Genomic DNA, 27,609 nt, shown 5'->3' with positions numbered 1-27,609 from the left:
TGTCACTGCCTTGTAGTGTCTCTTTTATTAACCAGTTGCCAACATGCTTGATTGATTGCTTCAGATGATTCCCCCCCATACATATATATATATATATATATATATATATATATATATATATATATATATATATATATATATATATATATATATATATAATTAATATATCATATATATAGTTATGATATATACATATATATAGTTATGATAAATTATAGTCTATTCATTTATTATATTATCCCATAGTGTCTGTGTGATTTACCTCAGTAGTTCTTTTTCAAACGTACCTCGTACCTTAATTGTTTTTTCCCTTCCCTCATCCTGTCTCAGTGCTTCTACCAGCCTTCCTTTCTCTCAAGGACAAGATAAAATAATTGTTTGAATAGGCCTTTCTTCGTTGAATCCATACCATTTTAGTTTCACTATGCGTTGCTCTTCCGTGTTCTTCAGAGTCAGAGAGAGGCGTGAAGCAACTGTCAGCTCTCTGTCTGTCTTTCTCTTTGCAAAGATTTCCTTAAAATGACAAAAGACAAGATCGTTTCCTGATTTAATTCATATATATATATATATATATATATATATATATATATATATATATATATATATATATTTATGCTATTGCTAATTTATTAACTCCAACAATTATTTTATTGTGCATTAATGTAGTTTGTATTTTTTTTATGGTAAGTCTTGCTTAGGGCTGCGGTGCTCACTGAAAAGGGAAAAGAAAAGTAGTGGTGGATAAACAAACATGGAGATGGGTACGGACGTTTTACACGGTCATTTTAATTTTAAAGTTCTTCCAGACGCCACAGTCGAAGGTACAGTATTTGCAACCACTGCACAGTTGAATTTTCTTATCATTGACCTACAAGACGTATGAAATATCATCTACAGTAAATGAAACAGACGCTGTTGATACCAGCAAACCATTCAACGAAACAAACAGTGGCGCGATGCTTCGGCAGACTACGTGAGATGCAACGTGTGGGAGAACAGTTGATAAACAAAGAAAAGAGAAGCTAACAAATGCTATAGCAAAGTGGATAGCTACAGACTGCAGGCCGATTAGTGTTGTGAAAGATGTCTGTTTCAGAAACGTTCTCAGAATTGCAACAAATGACGACAGGTATGAAATTACCTCAAGACACACCATCACAAGAAAACTTGAGATGTATGAAAAAGAGAGGACTGAAATTAAGAGACAAGTTTTACAATGTACACCCTTCTGTTGCTCTCTCTGGGGACTACATAACATCGTTAGATAACCATAATTACCTTGGGGTTACAGTGCATAATATGGATGAACAGTGGGAGCTGCATTCACATGCACTGGCTGTAATGAAAACACAGGAGAGACATTATGCTGAAATGTTCACGGGACACTTTATTCAAGCTGCACAGCAGTGGAACGTGTCAAATAAAGTCACCACACTCAGCACAGACAGTGCAAGAAACATAATCGCTGCTGTGAGACATCTGCCGTTTGAACATATCCCCTGCTTTGTGCACAGTCTGCAGGGTTCTGTCACAGATAATAATGCGTTTGACAGTGCCCTGGCCATGTGCATAAAAGTTGAGGAGCACTTTCAACACGGTCCAACTATTGCTGCAGAATTAGAGCAACGACAAGTTAATCGTGGACAAATGAAGGAGTCGCTTATGCAAGACCATTCCAACCAGATGGAATTCAACTCTGGTCATGATAAAATGCATCATCAGAAATGGACAGCCACTGAGGGATGTCCTCACCGCACGCACCACGATTGCAATGCCAACTACAGCTGAAATTGACAAACTGTAGAAGTTGGAAACGCCCAAAAACAGGGTGCCAATGTTTTCAAAAGTGGGAGAGAAAATGTATAAAGAGATGAACGTATATGTATTCTGTAAGTTTCAGTTCTGCACACAAAAAAAAAAAAAATGAACATTCACTTTCTCCCAGCACATTCCAAGCATTACAGAGAGTGATTTAGGCCCACTCCTTTGTCCGTGATGAGGCAAAACAGTGGAAAATTCTACAAAGAGCGTGTTTCCAACAGGATAAAAGAATTCCACGATTCAACCCATCACATGTTCCTAAAATTGGGATACTCAGCCTTCAAGTTGCAGCAGCAATAAAACTTGCCATTATTTCCACACAGTGAAAATGCCATAAAACTAAAAGTATTTTGAAAAAAAGAAGTCTTGAGTACGAAAAGAAAAAGAGGAGTGGTTCTATCTTTTGTTGGAAGTTAACAGCTTCGGAGCATGTCTAAGGTAAGAGACGTGAAGTTTCCTACAAATATGCCCCATGGATAATCAACAAGCCTTTTCACCAAATTCTAATATGTACAGTAAATCATTTCATTTTTTAAATCTCCAGTTTCTGTAACTTCACCATATACATTAGGAATTTCTGGACAACTCCCGAACAGGAGTTAACAAAACAGAATTACAGAATGCTATTCAACAAATACAAGACGATTTGTAGGGTAGCCATATGTGTCAACAAAGCCATGCACAAGCGCATCGGTTGCGTGCGCCGTGTACGCCAAGCCAAGTGTCCCGACCGCCGGCCCGAGTACCGGCGAAGATTCTAGCCTGTAGGCTACACCATGTGTTTATGATACGTGACTTCGTCGGACCCTTGCTGTTGTGCCATGCGTGGTGCGACCAACAGTTGTTGTTAAGCAGCAAACAAGCACTAAGCAGGTCGTCTCCACCCCCTAACCGCACACCAGACGTGAACCAAAATGTGCAAAGTTGGCAGATCTTTTCAGTGGAGAAAGGGTCCAGCAGCATGACTACAGGTGGACTCAGTGGGAAAATGACAAAATATTAGACCTAGTAGACTATGCATTTGTTATGCAAATGATTTGGTGTACACGATTGTGAAATACTTTATACCTTATGTATTGCAAGCATCATTGATTCTTGTGTTGCTCACCATCAGAAAATGATCAAGTCTCTGTGACCTGACTTTGTGATTTCCACTTTAAGCAATGTAGGGTTACTTACATATTATTTGATATGTGAACAAATGAGCAGGATTACTGTGATATGAGAAAGCGTAAACCCTCCAACAGGGTGCATGTGTGTGTGTGTGTGTGTGTGTGTGTGTGTGATTTATGGCATTTTCTTACATGGATTTCCTTTGTGTATTAAGAACATAACTCTTGTCATCATTTCATTCATTCATCTTCCGTTCCGCTTATCCTCACTAGGGTCACAGGTGTTCTGGGGCTAACTCTAGGCGAAAGACGGGGTGCACCCTGAACTGGTTGCTAGCCAATTGCAGGGCACATATAAACAAACAACCATTCGCACTCATGTTCACACCTACAGGCTATTTAGAGTCTTCAATTAACCTACCATGCATGCTTTTGGGATGTGGGAGGAAATCGGAGTACCCGGAGAAAACCAACACAGGCACAGGGAGAACATGCAAACTCCACACAGGCGTGCAATTTGAACCCCTATTATCAGCAGCAGCAGTACCAGGGGTGAAGGTGACTAGCAGAGGGCTTATTGAGGGACTGGGTGACACTATGGTGGCAGTGAGGAGTTGGTGCTGGTCTTGGAGAACGAGGAGGAGGAGGAAGATTTGGTGGTCTTATTGCGGGAGAAGGAAGAGAATGGAACATGACGCAGCAATAACCAGACAGGTATAGATGCCGTGTGTAAGGTTGCCATATTGGGCAGGCAATTGTATTATGCATACAGTGTATAGAGCAAAAATGATGACACCTAAAATCACAGTCACCGCTCCTTGGTTAGTATTCGGGGCTTTGTTGCAAGGCAGGAGGAACAAACCAAAAAAAAAAATTGGTCTTCCGTTGTGTGCACTGGGGGCCTCTCCATCGAAATTCCCAGGCTGCATCACAGTTATATACTCCCCCCACTTCTTCCTTCCTTTCACTTCCTGGGTCACATCAGTCTGCGGTCAAAATCTTTCCTACCCTTTCAACCTTTCTGCAACCCACTCACACTGTCAACAAGCGCATAACATTAGCTGCCAACAGAGTGACATTCACCTAACCTTGAAGAAATAACACTTTTAAATGTGGAAGACAATTTTTTTTTCCAGCCAGCAAGCCCTGCTTGTTATCAATAGAGCAATGGGGCACATGACTTCTAACCACAATGGTATGAGTTCTTTTGTGCTACTTTCAGTATGGCTGGATTGTTCACAACAATTATAATGACCACAAAGGTCAAATAAGTGGTCTGATGTTAATTTAAACCAGAACTGTTTTGGGAACACACAAACACAGATGGACTGATGGAGTTATGAATGGTGAACCAACACAGACAGAGGTTGATATATTACAAGTGACAATCTAAACAATGGCAACACTGTGGTTGCTATTTAAGCCTGTGTAATTGTAAATTAATTTAGCCTCACAGACGCAGAAGTCCATGTATGCATAAAGACATGCACATTTGTACAGTGTCCATATTCACAGACTACTTGACTGGAGACTAACATACTCTATAATACTACTCTCATGTATCCTTGCAGGGGGGCTGGACAATGTGCCAGCCATGACTCACGCCCAGACGGATGCCCGTTTTCCGCCCCCATAAGAACAGAACCGCTGCCAAACCACACAAGGTGATGGAAATGGTATTTGGAGGAAAGGGTTTTGTTCAACTATTTCATTACACACACGCACACACACAAACACGTATACACCAACACACACATGCACACACTGACTCATAACCACATGAGCGCACGCAAAACAGAATGTAGCCAGGCAGCAATTAGAGGCCTGTTCATTGTTAACGCAGTAAACTTGCTCGATACATTTACAAGCTAATGTTTGAAAAAAAAAAAGCACAATTGTTGATGTTCATGCAGCAATCAGAGGTGATTGAAATCCTCAAGCCATTTTTGATTATTTGACAGCCCATTTCACCAGAGAATATGCATGGTAAAACACACCAAAAAACACACACACACACACACATTGTAAAATATTTGTTGAGTGGCGTGGACTAATATCTGAACACTAATTTATACGAATTCGATCTACCTTCGACATTCTCTGAGATTACAGTATGTTCACATTCCGAATGTATTACTTGGGAATGATGCCAGTTTGACTGCAATGCGTCTTTTCTGTGTTTTTATTTACTTTTCTCAATATTTCATTCATCATTTTTTTAGTCTTATACTTTGAAACATAATGGCGATCTTAAAAGCATACCAGGATTTTAGAGAACTGCATTATAACATCCATCCATCCATTTTCTTTACCGCTTATCCTCACTAGGGTCGCGGGCTGCTGGAGCTTAGGTGTTCTGGGGCCTATCCCAGCTATCTTTGGTCGGGAGGCGGGGTACACCCTGAACCGGTCGCCAGCCAATCGCAGGGCACATAGAAACAAAAAACCATTTGCTCTCACATTCACAGCGACGTGCAATTTAGAGTCTTCAATCAACCTACCACGCACGTTTTTGTGATGGGGAAGGGAACCGGAGTACCCGGAGAAAACCCACTCAGGCACGGGGAGAACATGCAAACTCCACACAGGGGATTGAACCCCAGTCCTCAGAACTTTGAGGCAGACACTCTAACCAGTCGTCCACTGTGCTGCCTGCATTATAACAATATAGTGTAAATACATTTGTAATTTTACGCCATTTTTGTAATTACATCACACCAAAAATGCTCATTTTGCACCTTCCATTTTTGCTCCTCTCCAGTTTTAAGCCTAGGAGTACATTTGACGAGTGAGCAAGCATTGCTCATATAGAAATAACACTTTTCTTCTGTACCGTTTATCCTCGGGGGCAAGTTGGAGCCTATCCCAGCTGACTCTGGGCGAGAGGCGGAGTACACCCTGAACTGGACGCCAGCCAATCGCAGGGCACAGAGGAAATACTGCCTTGCATAATTTATATTTCACACTGATGCAATGTTTACACAGCAGACCTTTGGAGGGTTAAACTGTTGCCATCATAAAACCTTTATTAATTGAACACGCATGCGTTTCAGAAATGTAAAAAATTAATTAACCACTGTCAATATGACTGACTAAGTAAACACAATGAAACATTTGAAGCTTAACTTTAATAACACAGGTGCAATGGAAATATGATTCACATTGCTGATGGGCCTCATTTCTCAAGTGCTTAGATCAGACTACAATATTTTAGCCGTGTTACTGGTCCGATTTGCATCATGACCGATTTCCCACATTGGACCCAACATTTTTTGTCCGAAATGTCAAAACTCCTTGCAGTGTGACATAAGCCATGATCAACGATTTGGCATCAGAGAAGCCCTACAATGCTAAAATGAAAAGTCTCACATTAGATTTTTTTTAATATCTTCCGTATCATGAGACATATCAACGAGAACCCCGAGATGTAGCACCTTGACGTGTACCAATCTGATTGTGTCTTGCAACGCTGCCTTACCTCCCGTGGTTGCTGTTGTCACCATTTATTCGCACGCACCATATAGCTAAAAAAGAGGGAAGAGTGGAACAATGAAACTGAAGAAAAAGCAAGTGGACTTAGCAGCACCCCACACTTTTGATGTTGGGAGTGACAATTATCTTAACGTTATGGAGCGATCTACTTTATCCAGCTATCTTCAGTACGTCACGTTATGTCGCCTGCTTCCTTGTGGTATTAAAAGTACACGAACATTAACTCGAGCTTTCCTTGAAGAATAGACAGCCCAAACCGTCCTGACCTCATGTTTTTTCTTCTTTTTGTTCTTTTTTCCTGCATAAAACATTGCCACAATCAAATCTACTTCCTCCGTGATTGCTGTTGTTGCCGCTATGGTAACAGTTAGATCTGGTAGCGTTGACACATTATTAGTCCCACCTTCCTTTGACACCTTGAATTGACAAGACTTACCCAATGATTTTAAAAGACGGGATACGGTGATGTCATAATACTGTACGGGGCTAATAAGTCATGTGCATCATAGGTGGCGAAAATGTCAGTCGAATTATGCATCTATTGGAACATTTGACTTTAGACAACTATTGTCATGTTATTCAAAAATAAAGCTAACTTCTGTAATAAATTCATTTTCATTCATTTGGACAAAGACTAATATATGTTGTAAATGCAAACACAGCTTACCCTGTTGCAACAGGATAACTGTTAAACATCCCAATGTTGAATTGGCATTGAGAGCACTTTAAAATGCTGACAGTATTTCTTCAGAAGACCAGTAAATGAATGGATAGCTGACACACTGAAATAGAACTTTGGAATGGTTTTTGGTTAGTGTTCCCCTTGACCACAGTTGTTTCAGACTCTCAACCGACAAATGAGTCATCCCTCTTGTATGGTTAATCATTTAAACCAGCATCAGGCGAGCTCTAGTGTGAACCAGAAACTCCACCGCAGGTCATACTCAGCAGTTAAATGCTGTAAGTCATCTGCCTCCATACACTCCTACGTAGAGAGACAATTAGTGCCACTAACATGAGGTCAAGACCCTCTTGACAGCTGACTTGATTGAATGCGCTTGCCACACACTGAGCAATAAACTCTGCTGGGCTAAGGATGATGAATTTGCTGCATAACCAAAAGATCCAATCCCCAGCAATTTAGATACAATACCCTAACTTCTGAGCTCCACCTCCACCCACTTGAGGTATAACTCAATATACTGTTTGTACTTATTCATGTATGAATGGATAATTCCTCTTCAGACCCTCCAAGTGAAGGCCAATGTTGTTTCTGATTAATCGCACTGCATAAACAGAATCTGAATGAATGGTGGGAAGGAAAACATTCCAGAACAATGAGACCCCCGCCTTACACCCTACTGTACTCATACCCACTAAATCTGTTTACCCACAATGCAACACTTGGCTCAAGTAAATAACCCTCCTGGAACCAGGGCAATGCCCACTTCAAGAAGCCACAAGTGTCAGCCATGGTGCAAATACATGCTTTCCTGGCCCTTAGTGAGCACATTATATCCTCTTCAACTGGTCTTAATATACTTTAATAAGACCTGTTTTTGATTATTTCTCCCTGGAAACCGGTAGTAACACGGCTACTTGGCACATATAAAATTGAATGAATGGAGTAGGATTGCCAAAGAGTCAGGAGGGGGAAAAAGAAAACTTGTGGATTTGTCCACACCAGCTGGATTTGGAGCCCAATATAATACTTGGGCCCATGGCTCTGAAAGTACTACTATGAGGAAATATATGCCCAGCCTGTAATGTTTTTAAGGTGTGCATGATTCAGCTCAGGTCATAAAGCACTCACATATCACATCCTGTGTGGAAGGACATAGAGGCTTAATTTTCCTCATGGGAACAGGTACAATGGTTAATGTGTTGTACTTGGAACCCTAATTTCAGAGCAACATGGGCCAAGAACTTATTGCACTCATGGGGAAAAGCTATACCAGTATGGTGAAAAACGCCTGCAGTTACATGGATGGTTATAAAAATCCATGTCCCCAATGCACCTGTTCTAACCAAGCTGAGCTGCAGGTACACTTACACGCATGTAAAAATGCTCCCCTCAAAAAGTATTGGAGTACTGAGGCCAATATCTGGATCTTTGCTGAAGACTAAAATATTTTGGGGTTGGCATCAAGAGATGAAAATCAACGCCTAACCCTTTATTTCCGCAAACTGTGTTTAGATCTGGGAATGATACGCAAATTAGAAGAATTATTTTGTGCTTGTAATGAAACTGAATTTTTAGGTGAGCAAAAGTACCGGAACAGAAAGATTTTAAGGCAATATTTTTTTGCTAATTAAAACGGTCCCCAGGAGCCTGAACAAAAAGGTCTTTCAACATTCAAGTGTGTGCTGGTTATTAGAAGCTAACATGGTATTATATGGTGACACTGCAGCTCTGCCTACCGACCACCCTAGCTGCCAATTCGTGAGTGGAGAAACCGGGGTATCATGTAAATTGTGACGACACAATCCAGGAAAATTTAGAATGGCTCGCTCGCATACAGATTTTCAGAAGTAGACAGATGAAGGATTTATTTGGCTGTTTCATTTCACACGTTATGGTTAGCCAGACACTCAAGAGACACATCTATTTGGATGCAAGCAATTAAAAAGTACATTTTCCATAATTTGTCCCCTTTAAGTCAAACTAAAGTGACTCCATCCATCCATCCATTTTATGTATCAGAATGCTTTTGTTAAAACACTTTAAGATCACATAATATGGAATTTATTTTGTTTTGTAATATAAGACTCGATAAGATATTTTGTTAATATAGTCAGTCAGAGACTTATCAATGTCCTCTGACCACCGTTCCTGTCATACTGTGTTGTGTGTAAGCAGATAAAATAAATAATAAGGGCGGGCCTTATTTTTCATGATTTCAGAAGCGTTAAAAAAACAACAACAATATTTTGTCAAAGCCAGGTGTGAATACGCTAAGCAACCGGAGACAAATTCCTTGTGTGGTTTTTGGACATACTTGGCAAATAAAGATGATTCTGATTCTGATTCTGATTCACCCACTTCATTCGTTCATTCACCCCTGTTCTGCTTTCAGCCTGTACAAGTCTCTGATGTACTGTCTGAGCTGCTCAACATAGACATAGTCACACATTTCCCAATCTGGATGGGCGAGATCTTTTGTTTTTTGAAAACTGGAGCTCACAGGATTGTAGCCCCCATCTGCGATCTGTTCAACCTTTCTCTACATACTGGAGTGTTATAATGCATGCTATTGGTAACTCTCTTGCCCATTTGTACGCAGATAACACAATTTATTTATATTTCTAGCTCCTCCAGCCATACTCCCCTGTCGACGCTACAGATGAGTTTCAGTAACATTCAAAATGCTTTTCTTTCCCATCTACCCTTGTCACTGAACATAAGAAAAACAAAATGTATGATCTTCAACAGAAGCCTCCCACAAACTGAGCACCCCAGCAATATTCTGTCTCTTAATAGTTATGCTGTTCAATTCATCACTGACTATATATATATATATATATATATATATATATATATATATATATATATATATATATATATATATATATATATATATAATTATTATTATTATAAATTAAACACTCATTGGCAAGACCCCGCTCTATCTTTGCTCACTATGCACACCACCACACACCCTCAGTTCTGGGAGTTTTATTAACCTCTTTGTTCCGCATAATCTAATAATAAGCCCCTAACAACTGGAGCACTCTGCAACAAATTATTAAATTTAGCACATTAATCCCAATATCGTCGTTTAAAATGTTAGTGAGGGTTACTGTACAGGATCGCTGCACTTGTTTTTTTTTGTTTGTTTGTTTGTTTTTTCAGCCTTTTTGAACCTTTTATTCACCATGTGCTAAGATGTAATATATTATGTAACTATGTAACTATACTTTTTGGAATTTGGGTAGGTTCCAACAAAAGATGTTACCTTCTAAATTTTGTATAAGGTGCAGATTTAATTTCCTAGAAATAAATCCTTGAATAAAATGTTGATCTAGTGTCTCATATTTATCTTTTTTGACAGGAAAAGATGAAAATGAGTATAACAGTTTAAGTCTACATACAAAATAAATAATAATAAATAAAGGAATTTGTCTCGCTCTTCAGATACTTTTGGAGTCGAGTGAATCTACACTTTAAATACTTTAATGATCCCCAAGAAATATCCCAGTACGAAAGATGAGCATAGGCACACTGCCCATTTAGATATGCTGTAAGCAGAAATACAATATATCCTACGGTATGAATATGGTTATTATAAAAAGAGGATGCTGTATTTCCAGTTCAGCACCATAAATGTTTTGCAATTTCCTTTTCCGTCATTTTCATTCGGAAAAAAACTCTAAAGCAAAGTAAAAATGGTCACAGACAATTTACTTTTATTGAAAAAAATTTATTTAGGGCGTTAGCGAGCAACACTATATTAGGTCATTCAGAGTAGACTTATTTGACACTTTGGAGTTGGGTGATTTAAAAAAAACATTGCACCATACACTAGCTTTTTACACAAAATTATGGTCAACATATGGTAATCGAATTCATGAGCATTAGTATTCAGACATGTTTTGGCTGAACCCCAAGGCTGACCAATGTGATTCCAGATTCCAGACAGAGGTGATTCATAATAACTGAATTATAAAAACATGTATCATCCGCTGCAAATCTATTTGCCATTGGAACAAATGTGTCACTTGTGCTCCAACTTCACACTTACTGTAGGATACAGCATGGTAAAGTAGAGTGTAGCTCCTCATCTTATCCCTTTACTGTCTTCCATTGCATGCAGTAGAACCACGACACCACTAGTAACTTGCTATAAAGCAAAGATTGCTATCACGGCGGAGCCCACTGGGTTATTTCCTGTTAGTGGTTGCACTTGTTGGGCCTTTGAACCAGCCTTTAATAATAGACTTAACACGACTAATGAAAACGCTAGCAGTCAGACTAAAAGAGTGGTTCAGTCTAAGCCAACTAACCGCATTTAGAGCAAACACTGAAAGACAAACACATGCATGCATGCACACGAGCATGCACACACACGCACACACACACACACAGTTTACAGATGTGGTTTCAAAGGAGAGGACTATTCCCTCTGATGTGTAGATGACTGCTACCCTCTTACCAAGTGCCCCATATCTAATGCATGCACAAAGCAATGTCAAAGTAGAATGGTGGCAGTAAAGTCATCCTTTCATACAGGATGCATTTTTCAATTGCTTATTTGTAGCCAATTTATTTCTGCTATACACTGTAAACTATGTAATGTGTGCTTTAGTGGTGGTCTTGTGTTTACTGCATGCACTTCAGCACAAAAAAAGCCTTTAAGGTTTACCTAGTTTAGAGGAGTGATAGTCTGGCCCAGGAGATGACATCTGGGAATCGCTAATTAACCTACTGTGTAATCGGCAGCAGATGTCTTTAAAAAAATCCCTATTACATGAGAGCTGATCTTCTTTTTATGGAATATTTGTTGTTTGCTTGTCTGACGCACTTCTTAGTAGAAAATAATGTCTAATAATTAGGTAGCGTAATATTGAGGATCAAGGCAGCATGGGGTACTAGTGGTTAGCACGTCTGCCTCACAGTACTAAGGTTCGGGATTCAAGTCTTGGGTGCGGCCTTCCTGTGTGGAGTTTGCATGTTCTCCCCATGGTTCCATGTGTTTTCTCAGGGTACTCCGGCTTACTCCAACATTCCAAATACATGCAATGTTTGGTTCATTGAAGACTATATTATCCATAGGTACTGTATATGAATGTGCATGTGAATGATTGTTTGTGTATGTGACCTGTGATTGACGAGCAGTCCAGGGTGTCTTGCCCAAAGTCATCTAGAATAGGTTACAGGTCACCCGCGACTCTAATGAGGACAATCTGTATAGAAAATGCTGGATAGATATTGAGGCTCAAAACACATCCATCCATCCATTTTCTGAGCCGCTTCTCCTCACTAGGGTCGCGGGCGTGCTGGAGCCTATCCCAGCTGTCATCGGGCAGGAGGCGGGGTACACCCTGAACTGGTTGCCAGCCAATCGCAGGGCACATAGAAACAAACAACTATTCGCACTCACAGTCATGCCTACGGGCAATTTAGAGTCTCCAATTAATGCATGTTTTTAGGATGTGGGAGGAAACCGGAGTACCCGGAGAAAACCCACGCAGGCACGGGGAGAACATGCAAACTCCACACAGGCGGGGCCGGGGATTGAACCCGGGTCCTCAGAACTGTGAGGTTGACGCTCTAACCAGTCGGCCACCGTGCCGCCGGCTCAAAACAAACAAAACAAAAATAAACAAAGTGGAGTAGAATTCAAGGCGTTTTCCTATTTCAACAATAATTTAGATCAGTATATTTTTACAGCCTCATTTAAATTTTCAGTTCCTCATTTTTACATTTTTTGGGCTTGGCAGAGATCGGATTGAAATTTTCCACAAGCAACCTGCTGGGCCAGGAAGTGTAAGGAACTGGTAAAAACTGTTTCTTTTACAGCCAGACGCAAATGACTCACAGTCACAGGAAATTATGTTTTCCCAGCAAAAATGTTGTCAGACAATTTTGACTTGTATATGACCTCATAGTGATGTCATAGTAATGGTAGTCAAACCCCGAGTTACTGCAGTTAGTAGTCGGGTCAAGTTAAAATTTGGGTTGCCACCAAATAGGCTGCTTGAGACCAATGGTAGGGTGGTCGTCTGTCAGCATGAAGGCTGCAGATTTTCACCTACAGTGGTGCCTTGAGATACGAGTTTAATTCATTCTGTGACCATGCTCATAACCGAAAACACCCATATCTCAAATAATCTTTCGCCATTGAAATCAATGGAGGAAATGCCATGAATCCGTTCGAGTCTCTCCACAAAAACAAAACAAAACAAAAAAAACTAATATTTTTGTAATGTGTTTTTAATGAGCAAAATAGGACTCTATAACAGTGATTCTCAACTGTTGTCAACCTGGGCCCTGTATTTTCTTACTGTTGCAAAGTTGCGACACACTTTTGTAGACTTTTCAGAGTGTAGCCACATATATTAGAGCTATAGATGATAACAAACAATCATCATACAGTCACATGAAATGTTGTTTAATAAAACACAATGTACACATATGCAGTCCTATGACCATACATTTGCTGGCGTCTAATTATTAAACTCAGAATATATCAAAGCAGAGTTGTATACGTCATTTTTGCTTCTTCTTTGAAACAATGAAATCAGTAGATGTGGTCGAATGGATGGAATACAACACTGTTACATTAAAAAAACAAATTCTTGCAGATATGCACATTATGTCAAACTCAAAGAATATTAAAGCATATAAGAGTAACAGTATGAGGCAAAACGAAATTGTCATTGAACAAAAAAGTACCAAATAGAATTAATAAATAAATCAAATATATACCATATAAATGAAGTAGCTATGTTTTGACTATGTTATTGTTTTTAATTATTTTAATCTGCAACTTGGTATTACAGCCGTTTCTCTACAACATTTAGAATGGTGAACAAGTCAATACTGAAAATACAGCAATAAGCTTTCAGAATTATATAAACTATGTACATGTGTGTCTCTTGCCATGCGAGTCAAACAACTAAAGTTCTTAGGGTTTTTTTCTTATGCACACTATACAGTTAGAGCATACAGCGGACTGAACGTAAACAGTTTGTGCTGAGGATAAAATACTTTTCAACTATGCATGGTAATTTATTTAATATTACTCTCAAAAATGTACAGAACATAAAGGCCACACATGGGAACAGTCCATATCCATTCAGACAGAAAGGTGAGGGTAGCTTTGACATAAATATAGAAACAAAACAACTGTCTCTTTCAGCTCAAGGTGCCATTTTCTTGGCCGTCAGCCTCACTTTCCTTAGCCCAATCTCATACCTCTTTATCCTCCCCCATCTTTATACTTGCTCCCTAGTTTCCTCTCCCCTTACCTACTCGCCCTTGAACAATATAGCTTGCCAACTCTCTTACTACCTTTCTCTTCCACCTCCCTCTATTTGGCTTGCCCGCCTTTCCAGTCTCTGATTGCCCCTCCATCCTCCATCACCCTAGACAGTTAATGACATTATTATTGAGGGGAAATGAGTTCAGTCATGTCAACTGTAAAGGTCCACAAGGCAAGGCGTGGGGTGGGGTCACGGAAATTGAGTCACCTGGCTGAACAGTGCAGCCAAGGGGAAGCAGCAAGAGGCAAGTGTGTGGAGTATGTTTTTAGAGTGTTGGTACTGATATTGTATAGTAGACACGTACTGTATTTTTGCAGTGACAAATTTACCAATCATAGCAATGTTCTGGTAGGTGAGGGGGTATATGGGATGTTATTGGAGGTCTGAGAGGCAAGAGAGGTTGACGGTGCTTTGTGATATTTGTCAGTCAGAGCATGGTTGCAGCTAGCAGCTTCGCGTAGGTTCTTTGTTCAATGGTGAGTCCATCTTTTCAGTCCTCACTGGCTGGAGCGTGCAGAGGCCAAGTGGTCACTGTGCTGGTCCTGGGCCCAAAATCGCAGCCTCTTCTTGTTCTTTTTCTTGGGTTCTTTGGATCGATGCTTCCCTGAGCCTCCTGAGAAAAAAAAGAGAATAAAATGTTATCCCATTAATCAGCTCCTTTCTCATTTGCTTACCATAAAACTCCGGTTGTACCTGGAGAAACCCCACACAGGCACGGGGAGAACATACAAAATCCACACAGGTGAGGCTAGATTTGAACCCCATTCCCCAGAACTGTGAGGCAGATGTGCTAGCCAGTCACCCACTGTGCCGGCTGCATTATAACAATATAGTGTAAATCAATTTGTAATTTTAGGCCATTTTGTAGTTTCATCACCCCAAACATGCTTATTTTTATAAGCCTGGTCCCTGCCACCCCCAGTTCCAAAATCCCATCTGCGCCCCAGGTACTGCCCCAGGGAGGCATGTTCTTTTACAGATATCAGTTTTATCATGATCAGACAAACAGTTATTTAAAGCGATTAGCTGTCAAGCTTTGTTCATGTCATTGCCTTTATATTTCATTTTGGCATTCAAAAGAGACAGCATTTTACCGCTTTTCTCCTAACTGACACTTGTGTTACTTGTGCTCACCAAGCTGGCAGTGGAACCAGCCGGACAAGCCAGTTTGTGAACCTGACTTTGTCCAATCATCTTCCAAGATTTACAGTGCTTGCGCTTTCAAAGAGTTTCCATGGACTCTTTGGTTCTGTTATTACCACACGCTAACATGATATCAAATACATACAAAGCATTAAATGAATCTGTAGTATATGTTATTCGGGTCTGAACATGAGATTTGAACTATCTGTTCACCCCAACACTTTCCAGTGCCAATGGAACAGAAAAGCGCAGAAACTTGTGAAACTCAATTCTTCCCAACTTCGTCCCTCTGCCCAAGGTTAATCCATCCCAGGTTTTCCCACTGGGACGAGACATGCTGGAAAATGACAGGCTGTCCTCATAGAAGCATGTGTGGTGTAGGTTTTGCACCCTCAACTCTCTGTGACAGGGAAAACGCAGGCTACTAAACCGCAAGGCAACAATCTGGCTGCCAAGGCCACAAATAAGATAACGAGGTGTGTGTGTGTGCGCGCGCGCGCGTCTGTGTGTGTTTTGTGTGTGTGATTTATGTAGAAGGGAGTGAGTGTGAGGGAATTTAAGGTAAAAGAAAATCTAATGGGGGGGAAAGTACAGTGAATCTTGGATGATGAGACCAAATCTGGGTCCTGATGTAGAAAACAGTTCACTCCACGCTATGGTTCATGTGAGAGTGGAGTGATGCTCGAGAAAAATAAATATGTTTTGGCAAAGCTTTCAATAGCTTCTGGCTCTCCTTATTGCACTTGTTCAAGCTCTTTCTCACGAAAAAATAGGTAACCGTGTGTAAAATGGCATTATCCCTAATTGCCTTCTCATATGTGCTTACACTTGGCCTTTTAAGCACCCCGAGAACACACCCTGTGCCCATTCCTGGAGTAAAATTTGCACTTTTTTTTTTAAGCTGACACGCATGAGAAGGCGAGATATTGCCCTGCTAATAGGCTCTCTCGATGAATAATACAGATGCATGCAAACATCAAACCATCTCAGAGCTATTTCCTGCAATTAATCTCAATTGGTTATTTTGAGCCACATTGCCAATTTAAGCCATGGCCATAAAGCTTCTCACACACAGTTTACCCTGTGAGAACAACTTTCACATCACTTCCATCGAAATTGTATGCCCTGACATGGAAGAATGTGAGCGGAAAACTTTGTACACTTGCTTAACTGATGCCACTTTAGATTTTTAGCATGGCTTACAGCGCGAGAATGTTTGTTAAAGCAAACCTGGACCTGAAAGACATTTGGCTTATGGCAGAGTTTTCCTAGCCATTTAAAGAGGCAATTTTCATTCAAAACAGTGTTGCTAGGTGCCTGATAAACAACACTATTAGTGAATCAAACTCATTGTAAATTATATTTGACAGCTATAAAGAAACTGGTCCACCATTAAACTCCTGTAACACGGAAAACTCGATTCGTTGAACACAAGGTTAAATTTAAGCATTTACAGCAACTGTTTGAAATGTAAATAAAGATGAAAGTGAAAAAAACAGTTGTCGTTCGGGATTGGGAACTGGGAACGTCTACAATGAAGCGTTAAATGTTTATACTTGTGTTTGGTATCCCTATCAGACTTCTGCCTTCTAGAGGTGTTATGTGCGGATCATTTCGTACAAACATTGACCAATTGCTCAATTTCCCGCTTTAAAAAAAGTTTTTGTTATTGCTTTGGAGTTTGGTACTGTGTTGTTTTTATTTCTCATCCATTATAGTGTATTTGTCTTTGACAAGTGGACAGCTCCACTGTGATGGACAAGTGAAATATAAAACATTCTGAATAGCATAAGAGGACGTTATGGAAGCAATTACAAAGCAAATGCACCCTGGGAGCTTATCTCTGATGTTGTCCAATCATCGCATTTATGAATAACACAATAAATAATATCCTTAATGCTTAAGATTAACCTGACTACCATTTGTAGTAGATTCATACAGTACATCCAGTCTTACTATATCACCATTATTATTGTACCATATTGAAGGATTTGGCCCAAACTCTGCAAAGTGACTGGCATCCGTGCTATTTTAGGCCGCATGTTGAACACAAACTTCTCAGTGTTGGCAGCTAGAGGGCAACCAATCTCCACATAAACCTCTTCCTCCAGATTCTGATCCAATCAGAGATAATATATCATATAATTTCCAACAACTCCCGTTTAGTTTTTCCTCGAGGCACCATGCATCCTGTTCGCTTTCATCAACTTATATTTCAGTAATTACTTAAGCTTATTGCCAAGGTTCACAGAGGAGGCTGCTTCATTTACCTGGAAACAAATTATTAACTTAAATTGATAATTCCTTTCAAAACTAAGAACATATTCATAAATCTTATGGAATGTAAAGAGGATTTTATCTTGGGAAGCACAGAAAGTTTAAACCCATTTGCTGTCTCCATTTTTACATTGTACGTGGAACATAAAGAATTGAATTAAAGGAGAATAGCTTTTAACAGAAAATTATGATCCTTCATATGCTATTTATTTCCGTTATGGCTGCCTTTACACACCACAGCAGAAGCATAACTCACCAATGTTTAGTTTTCCTTTACAGATACAATCTTTTTCTGCCGGCTTGATATTTGAATTTGAGCTGGAAATGAATGTAAATCAAACAAATAAACAAACAAAAAAATCTCAAGTGCAAATCAAAATGTTTTGTATTGAAAATCAGAAGCAGAGCTTGTGGCGGGACAGTTGTTTATTGCTGTCAGAAACGACCTTTGGTGGAATTCTTTTAAGTTCATGTTCCTGTGTCTGTGTGTGTATGAAACAAAGGCATGCCCGTAATTCCTTGTATTCCTCTGAGTGTAAGCTACTATATCATCTACATGCAACTGAGAAATACTTTGGCAAAAATTTCAGCTTTTTCTGCGCTGTTCGCAGCCCTCAGAGATAATCAAGGGAAATTCATGGAAAAGATCCAAGAACAAGTTGCTTTTCCAATTAACTATTACACAGATCATATTATTAGTCTTGCTGCTGCTTAAAGGTATTAATATCACACAAGAATAAATCTTAGCAATTGTTTCCAACCTTAAACAGAAAATATGGAATAGTAGCTGCAAACAAGTCTCTAACAAGGCCACTACTGCACATGAACTCTTTAAAATCACTGACATTTGCTTCAGAAAAAAAGGACAAACGTTATTAGGGAAGGAGGAGGGCTACACTTATGGTTATTAAAATTCATAAATTAGCATTTAGTTTAAAGATCAGAAAGGGTTGAAATGATTCTCTTGCGCAGTTTGGCACACTTTGGGCATGGGCAAATTAAGCGCATTTTGGATCCACGAATTCTATTTTGAGTATTTTTAACGTGGGAAACTTTCAAGTCTTGACAGGCATTGTCTGTCATGTATTGTAGGGAGAAGGAAGCAAAAATTACAGTATTGTGATTTCCAATTCGTAAACTGTCCAACAAATTCTCATGAGCAGATGTTGCTACTCTGCGACTGACTTGTGAACAAATAGAAATGCACTGACTAGAAGTGTAGCCCAAAGGATTTCATCCACTAACAACGCTGGTAGCACTGCACAAATTGAAGGCCTAATCTTATCTCGATTGTGTGTGGTTTGAGAAAAATCGATGACTGACCTCAAGAAAGCATTAAGACATACTATAAATGAGATCCTATTCTGCTGTAACCGCCCCTGCCTATTAATACCCTTCACAGAAAAGGGAGGGGTTGACATGTTGTAAATCAACAAAATTGAAGCGGTGCACTGAATGACAGTAAATTCATATTCAGCGGCTCATCTCTTACATAAACAGGCCGTAGTGGAGGCCATCATTTGTGAGGGGGAAAAAGAGAACTACTGGCGCCAGTGAGATTTGATTTCAGGGGCAGGAATTGGATTATCAACCATTAAGGGCCCCCTCGCACATACATTTGTAACACAGTGAAGGGAAAAGGAGACATATCCAGGCAGTGCTCTCTTTACTTACACACTGGGAAAAGGTTACATACGATGATGCTTCTCCAAACTGCTATTAAGAGCTCATCTGATTGGTGGCACACAGCCAGATGACATCAGGTGAGCTAAAGTTCTATAAGATCTAGTCCAAAGCTTGGCCCAAACACTCAAATAAGGTTCAGTTAAGTTACACCTCAATTCAGAGTAGGAGATTATTTCCAGATAAAAATGTACCAAATATGTGGCAAAATACATCTATCCATCCATTTTCTGTACCGCTTCTCCTCACTAGGGTCGTGGGCATGCCAGATGACTCTGGGCAAGAGGCGGGGTACACCCTGAACTGGTCGCCAGCCAATCGCAGGGCACACATAAACAAACAACCATTCACACCTACGGGCAATTTAGAGTCTTCAATTAACCTAGCATGAACTTTTTGGGGGATGTGGGAGGAAACCAGAGTACCCGGAGAAAACCAACGCAGGCACGGGGAGAACATGCATACTCCACACGGGCAAGGCCGGATTTGAACCCGGGTCCTCAGAACTGTGAGGCAGATGTGCTAACCAGTCGTGCACCGTGCCGCCCTGGCAAAATACAATATTTTAGAAATACTAAGGCAAACACATGCTGGGAAAAAGAACCGAGCCTCATGACTGGGAGAACAATCATTTACAAGACGCTCATCTTGCCAACCAACTGACAAGAGGCTCTGCACAGTGTCACTAAACTCTAACAAGGTTACTGTGTGTCGCACTCTTTCATTCACTCTTACACTTTGTCCTTCTCTTCCCCGTCCCATGCTCTGCTTCCTATCACTAGGCAGCAGGGCGAAAATGATTTAAAACATACACATTCCAAATCAAAAAGCTAATGTTGGGATTAGTTTGGTCATTATTTTCTCATCTAAAACCTGGTGCTGGACATGCAGAGGGATTAACGCATGTTAGCTCACCCATTTACTCTTTGATGCGCTTTTTTACTGACAATAAGTTAGAGTGAAAACCAACTCGGAGATTAACATCTCTAAGCGGAAAAGTCCCAGCTAAACATGCATGAATGACAAGGTGATTAATATGGCGAATAGTCAGTATGGACAGTGTGTTTTTTCCTCTCTGAGAGGGTCTATCATAGCAGTGAAAATCAGCCACAAGTGGTCCAGTAGGGCCAAAGAACAGAGGATGACCCTGCACATTAAAGTATCCATCAGTCTGCTCCAAATTTAATATGACACTTTACTGCATTTCACAATTTCTTAACAAATTCCCTTGTGTAGTTTGGGATACCACCTCTGGCTCCAGTGTTAAAGGTGGATTAACAAGTATGATGGGAAAAAACTCCCACGACAATTTCTAAAAATGCTCAAATTCTGTTCTGTGACTCCGAAACTTCTCTTCCATACCCATCCATCCATCCATCCATTTTCTGAGCCGCTTCTCCTCACTAGGGTCGCGGGCGTGCTGGAGCCTATCCCAGCTGTCATCGGGCAGGAGGCGGGGTACACACTGAACTGGTTGCCAGCCAATCGCAGGGCACATAGAAACAAACAACCATTCGCACTCACAGTCATGCCTACGGGCAATTTAGAGTCTCCAATTAATGCATGTTTTTGGGATGTGGGAGGAAACCGGAGTGCCCGGAGAAAACCCACGCAGGCACGGGGAGAACATGCAAACTCCACACAGGCGGGACCGGGGATTGAACCCAGGTCCTCAGAACTGTGAGGCTGACGCTCTAACCAGTCGGCCACCGTGCCGCCCTCTTCCATACCTTCACTTACAAACATCTACTGTCTCCAACAGACTCATTGGAAACATTGTTTCCAACTGTGCAAGGAAAGATGTAATTCAATGATTTGTTTGTTCGGATCGTTAATCCTGGAAACACTTGGACATGCGTTCTCATCCTTCCAAGATGCACTTTGGAGGATACAGTATAACTGTGGTATTGTAGTTTCAAAAGCAAATTCAGTTGGGAAAATCAGAACCGCACTGAAGTTAAATAGGATGTTTGTCTGGAGACCTACAGTCTGCAACTAAAACAAATCAATTTAATCACATATTATTTATGGAAGAGAGCATTTTGATTATCTTCCCTTGGCCGCAAGTGATACAGTTCGGTTCGATTTGATACAGAAGGAGGTGTATTGCGTTTACATTGTAAATCTCTCTCTCTCTCTCTCTCTCTCTCTCTCTCTCTCTCTCTCTCTCTCTCTCTCTATATATATATATATATATATATATATATATATATATATATATATATATAAAGAATATCTGACCCGAACTGTACCACTTTTCAATATTGCATTTTGGTGGCGCAGGTGGCATTGGAACACGAAAGCAGGCTTGTAGGGTAACTATGAATTCAGTATCATCCTGAAGGATATTTTATTCTGCGAGGAATCAAAAGTTGAAACAGTGACGCTGCCCACTAAATCCGATACAATCAGCTCACTTTTCTGACAATCAATGCATAGCTCAACACTCTTCACTACACGTCAACCGTAATGGAAATCAAAGTATTACTCTTTGAATGTCCTCTTTATACAACTTCTGGTGTAAACTTTTCATCTCTTGTATTTCTTCTCCTAAGGCCCCTTGTGTAACCTGATCTTTCTCTTGGAATAAGTGTCACAAAATGACAAAGAAAAAAGCAAAATACACACTCAGTGAGGTCTAGCAAGACTTGGCAGTTCAAACTCTGAAGATCTGTGGGACTTTCAGTGGCATATTTCCTCATAAGACTTTAGGAGGATTCGACGTAAGAGGCTCGCAGTATTGCAGACTAAGGACGTTAACAAGGGCCCCACACAGGACCAGATGGTTTCTTACCGCCCCATGCAAGGTTTATTAGTTTAAAGCTACTCTCTGCAAGATTTACACTATATGGAAAGATACACCTGGTTTTTCTTCAAAAAATTTTTTTAAAAAAGAATCCAACTCCACAGCAGTGTAGTTAGACTATTACACAATACACAGCACCCATCCATCAATCCGACTAAGAGTCTGCTCTAATTGGGGTACACCCTGGACTGGTCACCAGTCAGTCATAGCCTATTGAGTATTCACACTTACAATCACACATTTTGATAATTTGGAGTCTTCAATTAACCGAGCAGGAATGTGTGGAAGGAAACCAGGGTACCTGGAGAAAAATCATCCAACCTGAGGTAGAACACACAAACTCCACACTGGATAGTCCAAACTGGGATTAGAACTCAGAGCCATTAACTGCGAGGCAGACATGCTCGCCACATGCAACACAATTCTACCTAAACAGTAGCCTTTTTGTCGAAATTTAAATGTACTCCAGTTTGAAAAATTATTGATTGAATGGAAAATGATTCAAATGAAATCTAATGCTTCTAATGCAAGCAGATCTTGTTTAGCTATTATTAGTGAATTCTATGTTGCTGTACAATATCATACACCAAGAAAGAGAAATAGTAGAAGAGTTCCATTTCATGACAATACGCCTTCCAGTTTTTTGAAGTGCAATACTTGAGGTGCTAATTCAAGGCAGAAATAAATACCATCAATATTTGCTCTGTTTCTGTCTCTCTGTGTACACTGGCTGCTGAGTGCATGAAGCTCCTTTTTTGTTTTCCACTTTGATTTCCCCCCGCCCCCCCTCTCGACTAAGTAACAGTGATTTCACCAAGCCAATGGTGCCATGAGGGTAAGCAGCCAGGCAGTGAACAGCCATTAACGACAGGCCCGCTCAGCTTGATGCGCCTGGAAACCACAGGACTCCTGAGACGAGCGAAGCCCCCTCTGCGGTTTGCTATCTCCCGACTGACTCATCGACACATCTGGACTTAAGTACATGTGGCTCTCATGCCGCATGGGCACTTGGGTAAGTGAGGCATAATTAGGCTTAGTTGACTTTAATGAATGGCTTAATGTGGTGTTTCATTTCGGATGAGAAAAATATCAAGCTCAGCACTTATCAAAGGAAGGGCCGTGGTGATGCTCCTGAAGGCGTGTTGCTCTTGTGGCCCTGATAGTTTTGTATTTCTTGTATGGCTGGGGTCAAGGCAAAGTGAGCTTAAGATAGCAGCGGCACACGAGGGAGTAGTTGCAATTTAACGAAAGATTTACAGATCGGTCACACGCTGGGATGAATGGTAGCAAATTGATCATTCAAACTGTGAAGTTAGTACAGATGTGATCTCTGCCATTAATAAAGGACACAGAATGAGCTATAGTTGGCTGCGTTTCTTATGCGGTAGATCAATATGAGGAAAGAGTCTCTGATCATCTCATCATACTTTTACATTGCTTCATGACTCTCTGCATCATCTGCACATTTTGTCATTGGATCAGTATTACCGAACTATTGGACACTTTATATTGCTTAATGACTCTCTGGACTTTTTTTTGTTTACAGTGGCTTCTTTGCTGTAGTACTATTGTGGCTCCAACTACCATTCATTTGATGTTTTAACATAATTAAAAAAGATGGTTCTGATTCTGACTATATTACACACGTACTATATGATATGATGCAGGCAATGCCTTGCAGACTTAATTGATTGCTTTATTCGAACATATAAACAAAAAAACTATCTAAAATAAAGTAAAAGTGGCCATAAATGAAATCATTTGGCACAATTTACATTTTCAAAAGGTGTAGGAGAAAAAAACAAACGTATCCATCAACCCAGACTTCATCTATTTACATATATGCATACATACATACATACATACATACATACTGTACATGGATGCATCTAAAAAAACAATGTTTGAGCATTTTGCTCAACCTCTTCCATGATTTCACTACAATTCCATGATTGGGCATAAAAGGAGCTTCCCTGAATTGCTCAGTCATTCTCAAGCAAAGATGGGGCGAGGTTCACCTCTTTGTGAAAAAGTGAGTGAGAAAATAGTTGAATAGTTTAAGGACAAAAAGTTCCTCAACGTACAATTGCAAGGAATTTGGGGATTTCATCATCTACGGACCATAATATAATCAAAAGGTTTAGAGAATCTGGAGAAATCACTGCGTGTAAGCGGCAAGGCAAAAAAAACAACATTGAATGCCCGTGACCTTCGATCCCTCAGGCGGTACTGCATCAAAAACCGACATCAATGTGTAAAGGATATCACCAAATGGGCTCAAGAACACTTCAGAAAACCAATGTCAGTAAATACAGTTCGGCGCTACATCCGTAAGTAGAACTTGAAACTCTACTATGCAAAGCAAAAGCTTTATCAACAACACCCAGAAACGCCGCCGGCTTCTCTGGGCCCGAGCTCATCTAAGACGGACTGATGCACAGTGGAAAAGTGTTCTGTGGTCCGACGAGTCCACATTTGAAATTGTTTTTGGAAAATGTAGACGTCATGTTCTCCGGGCCAAAGAGGAAAAGAACCATCCGGACTGTTATGGACGCAAAGTTCAAAAGCCAGCATCTGTGATGGTATGGGGCTGTGTTAGTGCCAATGGCATGGGGAACTTACACATCTGTGAAGGCACCATTAATGCTGAAAGGTACATACCCCCCCTCACACACACACACGGTCTTGACTACGTTTCACTGCACCTGAATTCTGAAACTGGATCCAGACAGGAAAAGAACATGTTCTATTTACAACCATTGTTGATTATTTGAGAAGGTGGCCCTACATTATCACCGTGTGTAAGATGGGGCTTCAGGTAAGATGGGGGGTCAAACCATGAAGAGGGGTCGAGGCTGCTTGACTTACTTGGCTCCCATCAGTATCAATGTTATTTTAAAAAAACGTTTCTATTTTTTTCTAAATCGAATCTATCTAATCTGAATGTTGTATATTTAAAACTCGAGAGTCTAACAAAAGCTGGTTTAGAGTAAAATCTAACTATCATAGGTTTGCCCAAACTAGGCTGACAAGAGTACTCTTTCCCTTTTATGTCTTTTGTTAGCGTACAAAAAGCATGCATGATTTCACTACCTTACTTTTCACAATTTCTGTTCTTAATGTAAACAATTTCAAACCATAAGTTATTTGAAATACACTTGGGATTTCATTACTTCATCATTGGCATGCACTCTTCTACGGCAGTGGCTTGGGTTTCTGCTTAGGTCCTGCTTTTCTACACGTTCTGACAGTATTTTGCCAATTTTACATGTCACTATAGTAACAACACTGACTTGTTGTCACAAAAATGATGAAGCCTTCCTGTTTACGACTGATATTAATAACACCTCAAGCTGCTTAATATAACAGCCATTGAAACAGTCAATCAATTTACTTTATAGTGAGACAGACAAAAAACAGCGACCATGGATGTTCCCACCATACAAAGAATTTGCCTTCATGCCAAAGTGTTCTTCATTCATGTGCGTGCACACATTGATTCCCTAATTTCCCCTAGACTGCATCCCCCTGGTCTCCATGGACCTGTAACGGAATGGAGGACAATATAGGAGGAAATTGTCCAGGATGATTCACTCTAATTTCTGCACAAGGCCTTTCATCCCTCCTTTTCTCTACTGAGAAATGTTCATGAGGAAATCCCTCACATGTTTGGACATGGTGCACAACTGTCCCAAAACAGGACCAGACCTCAATGAGAGGGGACTCAAACTAAGTCAGGCAGGCTTAGGCACTAAAACAGAGACAGAGGCCATCAGGATCAGGCAGCAACCCCTCTGCAATAGCGGTGATGAGGGAATACATTCAGGCTGGTGCTTTTTGTTTTCTCTGATTGTTGTACTAACCCTGGAAGGCGCTGTTCAGTCTCCTTTGGTGAGCCGACACATATTGTTTGATAAAAATAGCTCATTAGTTCACAGAGTTGTGGAAGGAAGGGGAGTGTGTGTTTGATGTATTAGCAAAGCTGCTGCTGCACAGGGTAAAGGAAAAGCCCATCCAGGAAGGGCCTGATCCTCTTTAAGGCCTGCACTGCATCAAACACTTGTCAAACACCAGGCAGATGGACAGCTGAGTGGCTACGACAGATTGGATCACAGAAACGGGTCAGCAAGAATCACTGCTGCTCAGCTCATCTAGCCAGACATGGCTCTCAAAACTTCTGTCAATAATCCCCCTTGCGTCTCACTCAAACACAAACAGAGGGCTTTGGGCCATATGGCAGACATTTTCTTGTTGGTTTTAGATGTGTATGATTACAGTGCAATTTCAACCGTCATTTCAGGGTCTCACCTCACTGAGGTTTGTGTACTCCAAAAGGCAGCAGCATCTGTTAGAGATACAGCACAGGAAGGTGAAAGGAATCAAATTAAAGAGAGACCTAAACTCCCACTAATCCAAGAGATATGTCCAAGGTCTATTGGGATCACGGACCTGTACCTTGCCACCCAGCAAGAAAGGATATTTATGTTTTAAAGAGGTTTGATATGGTACCTGGACGGAGTGCAGTTTCTTGACAGTAACCTTTCAATTATGTCTTGGATTTTGCTTATCATTCAGTTATGCAGTCTGCCCACATCTATGGACCAAAGGTGTGTCTATGACAACTTTTTCTTCTAAGGGCTGTATACAGAAAAATGGATGCAGGATGCAAGGGCCATTGACATTCTTTACCTTTAATCTATTTAACAAGCTAAAACCAACCCATCAGCATAGGTAAGGTTTTGATATTTTGAAAACAGCCACATCCCCAGTGATAAAAGCGTGTGCACACTTGTGCAACCACATCTAAATTGGACATTTTTACTTCCGCTCCCTAAAATACTTTTTTTTCTTCCAACTGCGTTGTACAGGTTATAGGTTATTGATCTAAGCCTCATTTTACGTGACCAAATCCTGGCAATTCAACAGGGATGTGGAGACTATATATCCAATGCAATTATCCATCCATCCATTTTCTGAGCCGCATATTCTCACTAGGGTCGCGGGAGTGCTGGAGCCTATCGCACACGTAAACAAACAACCATTCACACTCACATTCACACCTACGGGCAATTTAGAGTCTTCTATTAACCTACCCTGCATGTTTTTGGGATGTGGGAGGAAACCGGAGTGTCCGGAGAAAACCCACGCAGGCATGGGGAGAACATACAAACTCCACACAGGCGGGGTCGGGGATTGAACCCCGTTCCTCAGAACTGTGAGAACGATCTAACCAGTCGGCACTGTATATTAGATAAATTTATTCAAAAACCATGTAGGTGATGAAGCAAA

General features: G+C 40.6%; 1 protein-coding gene across 2 annotated transcripts in view; it reads right to left on the bottom strand.

The window, feature by feature from the left end:
* Positions 1 to 13,521: 13,521 nt before the first annotated feature.
* The window catches only part of rspo2 (R-spondin 2), a 76,704-nt gene continuing 62,616 nt past the window's right edge, over positions 13,522 to 27,609 (bottom strand). For both annotated transcript variants that reach the window (XM_061777797.1, XM_061777798.1), the window contains one exon: positions 13,522 to 15,024. In XM_061777797.1, the coding sequence (XP_061633781.1) occupies positions 14,909 to 15,024 (116 nt within the window). In that variant the 3' untranslated portion in view covers positions 13,522 to 14,908. The remainder of the gene's footprint in view (positions 15,025 to 27,609) is intronic.

Source organism: Phyllopteryx taeniolatus, chromosome 6 (assembly GCF_024500385.1).
Source record: "Phyllopteryx taeniolatus isolate TA_2022b chromosome 6, UOR_Ptae_1.2, whole genome shotgun sequence".
Classification (NCBI taxonomy): domain Eukaryota; kingdom Metazoa; phylum Chordata; class Actinopteri; order Syngnathiformes; family Syngnathidae; genus Phyllopteryx; species Phyllopteryx taeniolatus.
Note: the sequence above shows the minus strand (reverse complement) of the source record. Positions and strands in the feature narration are given on the sequence as shown.